We start from the raw sequence: 13,475 nt of genomic DNA on the forward strand, positions 1-13,475 counted from the left end.
GTTAAACATTTTCTTTGCTCCATAGTAAACTTTTTTTTCTTCAAATAAAGAAACAGAAGCAAGACTCTTTCTGTTGTGTTCCAAGCCTTTTTTTTATACTCAATTATAGTTATCAATCATTTTCCTAAAATATTTCCTGTTCTCTGAACTGTAGAGGCTACCAATTATATGACAAAACTGTTTTGTGTTACACAATAAAACAGTTTTTATTCTTTGGGTCTTAATAATGTTTTTTAAAGGGAAAAAATCTTGTATTTTTTTAAAGAAAAATAATCTGTGATAGAATGCATTTATATAACAAAATGCTTAGTGGAAATGCTCAGTATTTGATAATACAGGTGGGGAAAATGGGGGGGGAAATAAAAATAAAAAACGATTATAATTTTCTAAGGGTCTGTTCCCTGCACACACAAAAAGGTTGTTCTCACAAACACTGGGCTGAGCGAAAATCTTTAAAAACCCTAATTCATGAGAACAAATGAGTGGCAAAGAATGAACAATTGCCATCCATTCTCCATTCACACAGTTTAAAGAATGGCTTGCCTTTCCTACAGACCACCTTGGCCATGGGCAGAATGGAAGATGCAAAATGCAGACAAACAACAGCTCTTCCGCTGAGACCACCCTTGCTCACCTGTGGCTGTGAACAAGCTGTCATACTATTCCTGTAAAGAACAATTGAAGTACATTTCTCCTCCCTCCCCCCACCCTGCCCCCCAAAAATATTCTGGCTTGCTAAGGGTTGCTGGGAATTATAACACTGTTTACTCTGTAAACAAAATTCTTTTACAGGGGAAGATGTGCTTCAAATCTGCTTTAAAAGTATAGCATTTTGCCCAGATTTTATCTTGTGGAACAAGACCCAAGAAGAAATATGGTAGGTAACTTGCATATTGTGTGCTATTGTGGTAGGATATGTCTGCAGTTTTGCAGTATATGAAGCCTGGGTTATTTCGCCTCTCCCCCAAGCCCTACATTGTTACTTCTATCTACTTCCTGTAATGTCTGAAAAGAAAGTTTCCTGTGGCAGCTAAACAAGTAGGAAAATAAAATAAATTCCCAACCCCCATCAAATCTAATTCTTATTTAATATACCATGCTGTCTCTAGATATCAAGGTACGTGCCAAGGATCTGCTGCATAATGCAGTCCTTTTGATTAGCTTAATTTGTTGAGAACTCAAATACTTTTCACCATATGGCAGTCTAAGGCATTGACAGCATGGATTTATATAAGCCATTGAGTGCTGCCCATCTATTCGCCAACCATTTAATTAAAGTGGTGGCAATTTACAGAGAAAGAAAAAAAGGACTCAATTCAGTCATCAAGCTACACCATGTTTCAGTAAGCTTAACTATGGCTTAATGTGATGTTTCAATTGACAAACTATGGTTTGTGACCACTAACAAACCAGAATGAGAAGCTGTGGGGGGGAGCATAGTTGAAAAGCTCAAGTTTCTTCTATCTCTGGTATAGCATGATATCTGAATAAAAAACACAATGGTTGTAGTTGTGACTAGAGAACCTGGATCTAGACACCGGGATTCTCAGTAAATAGAAAATGAAAGTAGATAAGCAGCTCTAAACTACACTGTATGCTCTAACGTTTGAGTTATGTTCAGTGCAAATGATGACTACACAACAAAATGTGTCATCTGTTACTGCAATCCTATGCACACTTGCCTGGAGTATGCATCACTGAACATAGTGGGACTTCTTTCTGAGTAACAGTGCATAGGATTGTGCCGTTGATGCCATCTCCATATTAATAATTTCAACTCAAAAATAAATATCCAGGCTTTCTTGGATTAAGCGAATTATTTGGATATGTTCCAATGAGCAGTAGCATTTGTCATCTTGATGGAGGACGTATCTCAGGAACTAACTATACAGAGGGAGTATATCCCTGTTGGTTAAGCATTTGTTTGACCTCTCAGTGACAGGGTTTGATTACGGCAATGTGCTGGTCTGGAAGCGGCAGCTAGTTCTGAACACAGTAGCTAGCTTGCTTGTGGGGGCAAACTACAGGCAGCACATAACACCCTGCTTATTGGATTTTCACTGGTTACTGATCTGCTACTGGGCCAAATTCAAGGTGTTCATATAAGCATACAAGGCACTATAAAACTCAGGATTATGCTATATAAGAGACCATCAAATCCCTTACACACCCAGTGAATTGCTGTAGACTGTGGGAGAGTTTCTCAGAGCTTGGCTTTTAGTGTGGCTGCCCCTCCTGCTATGTGGAACAGCGTTCTTATGAAGATACGACAGCAGCCCAACAAGCACACTTCCCAGAAACAATTTAAGATATTTTTGTTCTGGCAGGATTTCTCAGTTGGATAAATGGGTCTTAACCACGAGCGTCTATTTTTTTTAGGATTTTAGTCTTGCTTTAAATGTATTTGCTGTTTAGGTGTTTTTGGTTGTTTTTAATTACCTTATGTGTAAATCACCTTGAGGCAGTTGTTCAGAATCTGATTAATAAATCGATGATGACAGTAATAATAATTTGATACCATCAACTTCTGGGGCTTTTCACTAGTATGGGATTTGACAACTCTGTCCCTCAGAAAATAGAGGACCATTGCTTGGTCTCTTACCTATGGGTTTCCTTGGGGCTCTATTTTATCCCCTAACGCTTTAAAGATCTGCATGAAGTCACTGGGGCAGGTCATCCAGTGTTTTGGGATTGAGCCACATCATTATGTCAATGATACCCAGCTCTGTTACTGAACTGTAACTTAGAAGCTGTGATGGGTTGGGTGGGCCTAACAAGCTGAAGCTTAACAGATAAGGAAGAGGTGCTGTTTGTCAGACATCCTAATCTGGGACTGGAGGTACAGTCTGATCAGGTTCACAATGTGGGGGTTTCTTTTAGACCCAGCATTGCTCCTGGAAGGTTCCATGACTGTTGTGGTCAGGTCCAACTTTGCCCAGCTTAGAGGAGGACAGATGTGCCTCTTCCTGGAAAAAGCGGATCTGTACGTAGTGAGCTATCCCTTAATCATTGGTGCAATGCAGTACTTAAATATGTACACTGCAATGGCCTGAAGAATGTTTGGAAATTGAAGCTTGTGCAAAATGTCATGGCCAATTTGCTTTGTTCTGCGTGCTTTGCTGACACTACTGTATTGCACCAGTCTTATACAAATTGCATACCCTGAGTTTAATGGAACTTGCTCCTAGGTAACTATGTAAATTCACAGTAAGATAGGGGAGTTTGAACCTTTCATGTTTCCTTCTGAAAGCTGTACTTGTGCCTCACCCAGTAATTGTTACTTGGTCCAGCAAATCCAGAGACTATCTAGCTGCAGCTCTGGATTAAATAATGCTACAAGGATTACATTCCCCATGGCAGTCAGCAGGATGTCATAGCAGAATAGGACAGCAACATGCTTTAGACACCCCTAAGGCTCTGCAATGCACAGACAGTCCTGCTCTCAGCCCAAGTCAGAGCTCTCCTCTCCATACCAACAAACTGAGAAATCATGTTTTGGGAAACAAGAAAAGCACTGCAAGGAGCTTTCAGAACCTCCCACCTCCCACAATCCGAATCTATAAACTTCAGGCATGATACAGGCTGCTCCTCATTTGGATGGATGATGCCCTGATATTAAAAAGAAAAACAAGGAAAAGCATACTTAAAACTATTTGTAAAATTATTCTAGTTGAAACTAGAAGAAGAAAATGACCAAGAACCCTAGGAGGTGTCTGGAAGAGGAGACATGAAAAATTTGTTGTTGTTGACAATTCCATGAAATAAGATTACTGCTGCCATGTGAGTCGTCCCTTTACAAAATACTGTCCTGTATTCTTAAATGAGAAAAATAATGTAAATATAATGAATACATGGATGGAAAATGTTTTTTAGCATAATAAATATTTTCACTAAAATATTTTAACTAAAATATTCATTGCAATTATTTATAGAATGTGATTTAAAAATATAAAAAGTATTGAAAACACGGACAAAATCCATGTCCTATTCATGTGTCCTTAAGGTGGAGCAGTCCAGATGTGTCTACATCTGGACCACTTAATACTTACAATATCTGGCATGCTGCAAGTCACATGCACCTGAGCAAGGGGTGAGGAAGAAAAGGGATGGAACGAAGAGAGCCCAGGAGAGCCCAATGCAGATACTTGTCCTGCTCATGCAGTAGGAAGTATACTGGGCCTGTTGTACGTGTCCCTTAGCAATGAGTATTCAAGAAGCAACTTCTAGACATTCACTAATTTCCCTGCTCCAGAGTTATTCATCTGAACCCCAGAATATTGAAAATACTTATTTTTTTTTATTTTTTGCTTAAAACTCAGCTGGCCTGTTGCCGTTAGTCTACCCCTATTTCTACCATCAACGCAAGGCAAAATGCAGCACAGACCTGCTAGAACATCATTTTTATCAACAAGCAATTCATCATTTTACATTCCTGAATAGGAGACTTCCTATTTCGACATGCAAAGATCACTAAAACACATTTTGCCCCTTGGGTGATATGCTAGTTTGATTTTATTTTTCCTGACATTTCACCTGTCAGATTATCATAAATATAAGAAACAAAGAATAATTGTCACATTCTCACTGGATCTCATCATCAAATATCTGGAAGTATTAAGCTGGAAGGATAATCTTGGGGGAAGGATGTGAATACCGAAGGCATTATCCTTAACTCAGATTCCGGCAGAGGATTTAAACTGCTTCAGAATGAAATATAAACAGTTTGGAACTTCCCTTTTAAGAGTTTGAAAATACTAGGGTATTGCTACAAAGAAGCCAATGCACACACAGAAACCCATTTTATCAATACAAATGATTTTTTATGTTTCTTATTGCATTAAGAACATATAGAGTAGTAAGTTAAATTTATTAGGCACTAACAAACCAACATGCTGAACCAACAAACCACCCACTGAAGAAAGTTTAAACATATCCTTAATGCATTCATTGAAATCAATGGGTCTGAAAGTGCTTGACTTCATACCCTTGTAACATAAACAGCTAACAGCTTGATCCTATGCAAGGTAGCACGCAGCAACAAATGTCAAGATCAGGCAAGAGAGTCAGTTCTGGCACAACAGAGCAGTTCTTGTCTTTGACTAGCATTACAATCCAGTCTTACGCCTTGCAACAGGGTAGTGGTTAGCACCGACAACCGTGTGGCACTCTGCAAGTAGGCCACAAATAGCCCCATGTGCTCCATCCTAAAGGCCACATGTGCCACTAGAATCAAAACAATGTTAAACTAGCAAAAAAAGGAGGTGGGCCTTGTAGGGGCTTACTACGGGCATGCACAATATGTGCCTCGCTTTAGCTGCCGACAAATATAGTGTGCAACAATCCCTGCTGCATGCGCTTAAAAAAATCCTAGAGTTTGTTTACTTACCTGCTTGACCAGTGGTAACAGTAACAGCTGCAAAAAGCCTCTGGGAGCGGCTTAAATCAGAAACGCCATTGACAGCTTCAACTTCAAAAGTGTAGTTAGCGTGAGCTAACAGGTCCAAGACGGTGACATAGTTGTCTGCTAATCCAGTTTGCTGGGGCATATATCCAACATTGCTCCCACAGGGAACACATTCGCCCTGCTCCCAGCTGCACCTCTTGCACAATACCCTGTAGGTCACGTCGTTTCTTCCTCCGTTATCAGCAGGAGGGCTCCACTCCAAACTCACAGTAGTTTGGTTAATATTGAAAATAAGGTTCTGTGGTGCAGATGGAGGTCCTTTATTGAACACAAAACACACAAAAACAAATGGGAGGGAGGAGTTAAAACAGAAACCACCGGGGGGGAATTTAGCTCATGTTTTAATTACCTAGGCAAAAGCTTGCCAGAACATAAACTTTTCATTATATTTACTACAAGCTACCAAAAAGCCTGCTTGAACTCACTTGACAAGAAGCTTTATTTATTTTCCATTAAGGAAACAGGATAGCCGTTCTCTGTGTATTTACTACACCTAGCTTTAGCAGCTTTTCTTCTGTGCAATTAAAGGGATAAGTTAATGCACCTCTGAAGCTGACGCATACAAAATGCCTCCAGTTGAATTTTTGTGTCCTTTTAAAATGCATTAAACAGAATACATTTAGATCCTCTTTACCTGGTTTTGATGCAATTTACAGCTTTATTTGGGTGGTTTTGTCTTTGGGCAAACTGCACAAATTCGTTCCTTGAATCACCAGTAAGTCTACTTGCAGGTGGAATGCCAAGTCAGATCCCATTACATTTCAACCAGACTCCTTATCTACACAGGTTCCTTTTCATTTCACATGTCACTCATTTGGCGCAGTAACACATTAGGTTTATATGACAACGCAAATATATGTAGGAGAACCATATTTTCATCCTCTTCACAATATTACATATATTTGCATAGTGTGTTCTCTGGGTTATGTTGGGAGCAACAGGGAAATTAGATTTATGTAGTTCCTACTCTGTTTACTTTGCCCACTTTGCTGCTCAGCCAGAACTTTCAGTTTCAAACACTTCTAACTCGGATAGACTAAAGGCCAATACTGTGTACCAGAGAGAAAGAGAGAGCCCATCTTAACAAATAGATGCGCCTGGGGCTGGCAAGATAACATTCTTTGTGATTATCTACATGAATAACTCACTTGTGCATGCAACATATGGTGGATCAGTAGGTGCTCTGTAATAGCTGTCCTCACAATCACATCGCGAAGATCCTTCCCTGTCTGAGAAACTGTGCATAGGACAGCGGGAGCACTGCAGATCTTGCGAAGATGACTTGTAGAATCCACGGCCACAGGCTAAAAGATAATGAAACAAACAGATACCATTTAAAAAAAACACACACGTGCGTTTTAAAGGGATATATGGCTTCAGGCATGTGAAAATGTACCGTGTTAAAATGTTCTCAAAATGCACTTTTACTCCTCTTTCATATTGTGAAAAGGTCCCACACTTCACTCCCAGCAAAAGGTAGTGGTTAAAAGCATAAATGGTTTCTAACATCAGCTGAACTTACACACTACAGCTTTCATTAGAAAAACCTATCCCCTCTCAGCTACATAATAATTCCAGTTTCCATAAGGACTACCAAAATAAGGCCTTTCTGCAGTTAGGAAAAAATGTATCAAACTATTATGTATAATCATAAAATAATAGAATTGCAAGGGATACCAAGGATCATCCAGTCCAACCCCTTGGAATGCAGGAATCTTTTGCCTAATGATCAACAGTACCATACCCTTCCCTCAGTACATCCGTGGGGGACAGGACTGGACTTTTAGAGTACACTTTTTAGAGTACACTGCTGCTGTAATAGGGAGCATCTTGTGTCAGTATGGAAGAAATCACCCTTCATTTCCCCCGATCAGATAGTTATAATTGTTCCCATCATATTACGGTCATGTTACATATGATCATTGTTTTTGTGTTGTGAGTTTTTTCCTGGGGTAGAGGCTCTATCTAAACCACAGCTAACTGAACCATAGTTATCTTTGCTGTTAACTGAAGTAAAGGTCCACCATGCTGTCTCAAAAATAGCACTAAACCTATATATATTTTTGATTCACTTTTAGCCAAATCTATCAAAACAGCCAAATGACAAAACCATTGTTTTCTGCCATAGCTGAGCTTATCAGGCTATGAGAAATGCACTGACTGTTCCAGCCCAAAGCCCCTTGTGTGGTCTCTCAATTAGTGTCTCAGGTAGTTCTATATAGAAGGCTATGCAGTGACACTTATAAAATATTCTTCAACAGCATGTACTACATAAATGCAATGAAACAATTATTTTTAGAGACGTAAATCTAGTAAAAAATAAAAGCAAAACATCAACAATGTTAGCCATTCTTTTGCATATATAAATATGCAAATTTCCAATCGTGTGTGTGTGTGTGTGTGTGTGTGTGCAACATTTTATTTATTGAAACATATTTATAACAGCCTTTCACACATAGTTGAAAGTTAATACAACAGATATTCAATTAAAACATCAAACTTACAAAGAAATAAAATGCTGCTAATAATCTAGGGCAGGATTATATCACAACAACTCACTGGAAGTAAGCACCACAAAAGCATGGAAACAAATACATTTTTAAATAAGTGCTGAAATGCCACTAATGCTAGAACTTGCCTAAGCTCAGAGGGCAGGTGATTCCTTAGAGAAGGCATTACCATAGAAAAAGTCCTCTTCCTAGCTGCTGTTAAAAAACATCCATAGGTTGCAGCACAACCAAGAGGGCTTCAACAGGCAATCACAGCGATGGAGCAGAGTTGTAAGTGAGCAGGTAAGTTGTTTATAACTTTATAGGTCAAAACCAATAAATACGTATGCAAGCAGCTTTATAGACACACATGCCTTCATCTCATACGGAGTCCTTTTTCAGCATTGGCTGTCCACAATGTAGTGAATATCAGTGTTTATAGTAATTTATGTCCGTCCATCGTTGTCCCCCCACCCCAACCCATGGAACTGACTGGTACAGAGGACCACAAATATGGTAAGCTTATACCACAAATTGTAAATGATGTGCTGCCCATACTCTCTACCTGCCCATACTTTCTCCATGGTACTTTTGAGAAGGAGCAGAAAACCAATTGGGAACTTACCCTCTTCACCTTTAACAGAAAATCCACTTCTCACTGAAGCCTGCAAATTTTATGATCATTTAAGTTGTTAAATCAATTGTAAAACAAACTCAGGCAATGCTATAAAAGCATATAAAAGTGCATCTGGGAGCAAATAATTTATGTAAGCCCAGCAAACTGCAAGTGAATCACAGAAAAAGCATGTCTAAAATAATGAGATAGGAGATCTGAACTGGCATGAATTCAAATTTGTATTGCTGAACACAAATAGTAATGCAATCAAACTAACATTTTGTATTTATTCAGTGTCACGGATACTGAAAGTTGTCAGTCACAGACAAACATGGCTCCAAAATGGAAGTCATAGAATAGTGGCTGTGGTGCATACACTAGATCAGCTGTAACAATCACAGGCGTTTTCTAGGAACCCGTTTCACAATAATATCCTGTAAGTCAATGGATACCACTGTGGGTATTCCCTAGGTATGATTACTACTCCCTCTCCCTCTGTTCCACCTGCCCCAAAGTCCTACCTCGGTCAAATGCGTACACATACGTGTGTTCAGAAAGTTTGCCTGTGCCTGCCATAGAGAGTCATAGAGCGCTTTGTAGGGGACCTCATCTCACCTCCTATAACATCACCAACAAACAGCTGACTTTGCTTGAAGACTTCCAGAAAGGAACAGCCAAATGTAATTGGTTCCATTGTCGAACTGCTCTTAAAATTAATAAGCACCTTCACTGAAATCTACCCTTCTGTAGCTGAAATCCATTAGAACTTTCCCTGACCTCTGGGGAAGTAGAAAACAAATCTTTGCCATTTGCTGTGTGACAAAGATGGAGCCAAAGATACAGAGATGGAGTTATATATTTGTGTCACCTAAACAGAAGCCATTTCTTGAATCTGAAAAGGAGCGTTTTTTTGTCACATACAAGACTAAGGTAGAGTAAAAGATCTTTCCCCTTCTCTCTTTTTTTGTGGGCAGAAATGCAACTTTGATTTGAGTGGCAATAACCTAGAGTGCCCATGGTTTAAAAAGAACATTGCACTGTTATTAGCACATAGCACATTTTGCATCCAGGATCCTAGACTGGATCAGCAATCACTGAAATGCACTGGGCAGCCATCTCAAGGGAACCCTATGTAAATAGCTCCCTTGGCCCTTTCAAGTGACAAGTTTGGTCATTTTAATCTGCTTTAGAATGCAGCATGTGAAAGCACTCTGGGGTTAGATTAGCAAAGGTAAAAATGTCATTTAGACACCTATTGTATATTCAGTGTCTCTGGTGATCTTTCTAATGCCTCTGAGAATGTGTCCCTTAGGGCCAGTGAGGCTGTGATTATTGAACAGTTTGCTTGGCAAAGAAAAATCTCGTGTAAAATCAGAACTGAGTAGCACAACAAAATTTCATGGAAGGCTTGTAACACAAGTCACATTCAAAAATGAAATCACTGTGGACTCAAGTAGCTATCACTTGCTTTGAAAAGAGGCAGACACAGAAGGTTTAAGCTTATTTCTGTGTTGTAATCCTCTTCCAGAGCATAAATACTATTTGGCAAGGAATGGGGGCTGTCCCTTTACCATGGAATATATCCCAAGTAAAAGGAATACTGCTTAGAAAATGTGCACCCTTCTAAATCCAATCTCTCTAACACAGAGAAAAGACACTTTACAGCAGCAAAGTGACGCTTATTGCCCAGGTTTGACATAAGGAAAGATAACTGGGTAACATACAAAAAGCAAATGATGGCATTCAACTAAGTTCTACTCAGAGCAGTCATATTGATATTAATGGACCTAGCTTAGTCAGGTTCAGGGCTTTTTTTCATGGGTAACTCACTGGAACTCAGTTCCAGCACCTTTCAGCTAGGTGCCACTGTCATTCTAAGAGAAAGGAGGCAGCATTCATGGTGACCTCTTTTTCTAGAAAAATAGCACTGGTCAGGTTCATTAATTTTAGTAGGTCTACTGTGAATGAAACTTAGTTGAGTGCCATCACACAACTCCCCCCTCCTATAAACAAATGCAATTCTAAGAATATAAGAAAAGTTCTGATGGATCAGGCAAAACACTCATCTAGTCCAGTATCCTAATCTCACAATGACCAAAAACATGCCTATGAGAAGCTCGCAAACAGGACCTATGCAACAGTTCTCTCCCCACGTATTCAGGGTATGAGGAACTCAATTACACTTCACTGTTTCCAGTGCTGGCAGAGCAGCGGAGACAAAAGAAGAGCTACAGCAGAAGGCATGTAGAGTGAGATATATTTCTAGACAGATTTGAGGAAATGTAGATATTAATATGGCCAACTAGGCAGTTTTGTAGTCTCAATGCATGGATGAGATGATGGCGATGTTGGAATGAAGGCTGGGATTTGTTTGGCACTGGGGAACATTCTGGGACAAGCCAGGCTTGTACAGAAGGGAAGGGATTCATGTGAGCTGGGAACAGACCAGGGTGGCAGAGCAGCTTTTGTGAACTGATTTTGAGGTGAAAGCCAACAGGAGCTGGTGAGGGTCCAGATTGGGTCAGATCAACCTCCTGGGGTGAAGATGGAAAAACTAATGGAAATGGAAATGGTGGAGGCATAGAAGTAGGCATTGTGCATACTGGGGCACAGGACAGCAATTCAGAGATACCAAATAATCACAAGCCAAAATGCAAGTGGCAAAGAGAGAAACTGTATGGAAGTGTTTACATGCTAATACTAAAGGTTTCTGAGCCAATATGGGCAAATTGGGAGTGCTTGGACTTAGAAGAAAGTGCTGATATAGTGGGTATAAGAGAAACCTTGTGGAATGGAGAGAACCAGTAGGACAAGGTTCTCTCTGAATAGAAAATCTATGGGGTCCAAGCAATTCTAGCTTGCCGAATCAGTGCCTTGTTGCTTCTGAATACCAATTGCTGGAAGCCGCAGGAAAGGAACGTGTCGTTGCACTCAGGCCATGCTTGAGGGTTTCCCACAAGCCTGTGGGACCAGATGAGCCATTGGTCCAATCCAGCAGGCCCTTCCAATATTCTTAGTATTTCAGTTTGAACTTACCTTTCTTTTTATTTATTCTATTTATTTATCAGTCACTTTTCAAGGCATCTAGAAAAGAGTAATATTGAAATTAATAGAAAGTATTTGGGGGGGGGGAGGAAGGTAGGAAGTGCTGCTCAGAGCAGGGTAAATTCTGATACCATATTCTGTTACCAGTTGCTCACAATCAGATTATTAAACTGAGCAGTCCTGTCTGAAAGAGGAAATTTACTTGCTATTAGAGTTAGGACTTTGGTTTATTTTTCTTCCCTCTGTTAAACAGCAAATAAATCTTTGTTTTGTTTCAATATAAGAGCAAACTGTATATTGTTAAGTGATTTTTATTTGGATTTCTCTTCCTTGTTTGTCTGCCTGTCCCTATATATCTTCCATTTTCAATTTTTTAAAAAGTGGTTGGGTTTATTCAGAAGTTTCGTTAGTGAAGTTATACAGCTGCTGAAAGATTAGTAATAAAATAAAAATAAGACAGTTCTGTAACAAGAAACCTATGAGCCTCTGCCTTTCTAAAAGAGCTACATAAACCCAGGTCAGGATACATTGCTGCTATGTCCTTGGTTTTTTTAATGTAGATTTGGGAGGGTCTGAGTTCTTTTATTCCTATCACTGCAACTTTTAGATATTTATGTCATATTAATGTTCTGCAATTCAGAATTGAAAATGCAGTTTGCCAAAACAGGAATCTTACTGCTAATGTTGTGACCTCTTCTTGGAAGGACAGATCCAGAATCTTCATTTTAATCCTATTGACAGTGTCTCAGTGGGAATAATTACAATAGCCTCAAATCCAGACCTCCTGTCATTGATATATAACCATTTTTTAATACTGAAAATGAGCAGCATACGAGGTGGATGGAAACAACATGGTGCAATGAATAAAGATTTGTGAGTATTCTGATGCAGTAATCCAGTGCAATTATTTTGCAACCCATGACACAGGAGAATCCAGGAATGCAAATTTTTGATTAGACATTGAACACACGGTTCCAGGATATATGCTTCTTTTCAAAAGCATATTGTGGGAGTTCACAGGTTTAACTATTACATTAGGTATATTTTGATTTTAGTGGTGCTATTTTTTCTGTTCTTATTGATGGTTTTTTTACAGTAAGTTTTTAAATATCTGCTTTTACACATTTTAATTATATTCTGCTGCCTTAAGCTTTCTTTTTGATAAAGGCAGTAAATAAAGAAGTATCATTTTACACTAGCAAAGACATTTTAAGAACCAATACATATTCAAAATATGTCTGCAATGAAGGAAGTAACTGAAATCAAAGCATCTAATATAACAAATCAGCATTTAATAGAGGGGGAAAGGCAACAGGAAAGGGAGATTTTATTATCATAGACCACTTTTTCTATTATAGTTCTCAGTCATCATGGCCATGTTAAACAGTATTTTTTTTTAATAGTCAAAGATGTCATCTGTTATGTTTTTCATGGCACCTAATACATTCTTGTGATATATATATATATATATATATATATATATATATATATGCATGCTGTTGTATTTTATTTGTCTCACACTATGCAGTGATAAATGCCTAGCTTTAAAATATGTTTACTTTATCTTGCAAATGTTTCTTTTAAACAGCAATAGTGTCTAAAGTCTATGTGTGCTTCCATCAAAGAATTACATTGTATGGTTAGCCAAAGTAAACACGAGACTTTTAATGGCTCCTCAGCAATAGTGTGAATGACATCTCCAAATAAGACTGTCCTCTAGCTGCATACCATCACCAGCTCAATGTTTGCTGTTGCTTGTCAAGAATCTCTCAGACTCGTTATTCCCCTCCACCCAATAATACCCTGGCTGTCATACGTATTTCTAACATCTTTCAAGATTTGCTCACTGTCTATTGTTCTC

The 13,475-nt window shown here is 38.9% G+C and overlaps 1 protein-coding gene across 5 annotated transcripts in view; it reads right to left on the reverse strand.

The window, feature by feature from the left end:
* EPHA7 (EPH receptor A7) overlaps positions 1–13,475 on the reverse strand; it is a 182,651-nt gene that overhangs the window by 108,659 nt on the left and 60,517 nt on the right. For 3 of the 5 annotated variants that reach the window (XM_053381486.1, XM_053381484.1, XM_053381485.1), the window contains exons 4-5: positions 6,613–6,768; positions 5,387–5,722 (exon numbers count right to left, since the gene is read on the reverse strand). The exons of 1 other annotated variant lie outside the window; for it this stretch is intronic. In XM_053381486.1, coding sequence (XP_053237461.1) covers positions 5,387–5,722; positions 6,613–6,768 — 492 coding nt within the window. Of the gene's footprint in view, positions 1–5,386; positions 5,723–6,612; positions 6,769–11,618; positions 11,654–13,475 lie in introns of those variants that run through there. One more of the 5 variants, XM_053381488.1, reaches the window with a different exon arrangement.

Source organism: Podarcis raffonei, chromosome 3, assembly GCF_027172205.1.
Source record: "Podarcis raffonei isolate rPodRaf1 chromosome 3, rPodRaf1.pri, whole genome shotgun sequence".
NCBI classification, from domain to species: Eukaryota; Metazoa; Chordata; class Lepidosauria; order Squamata; family Lacertidae; genus Podarcis; species Podarcis raffonei.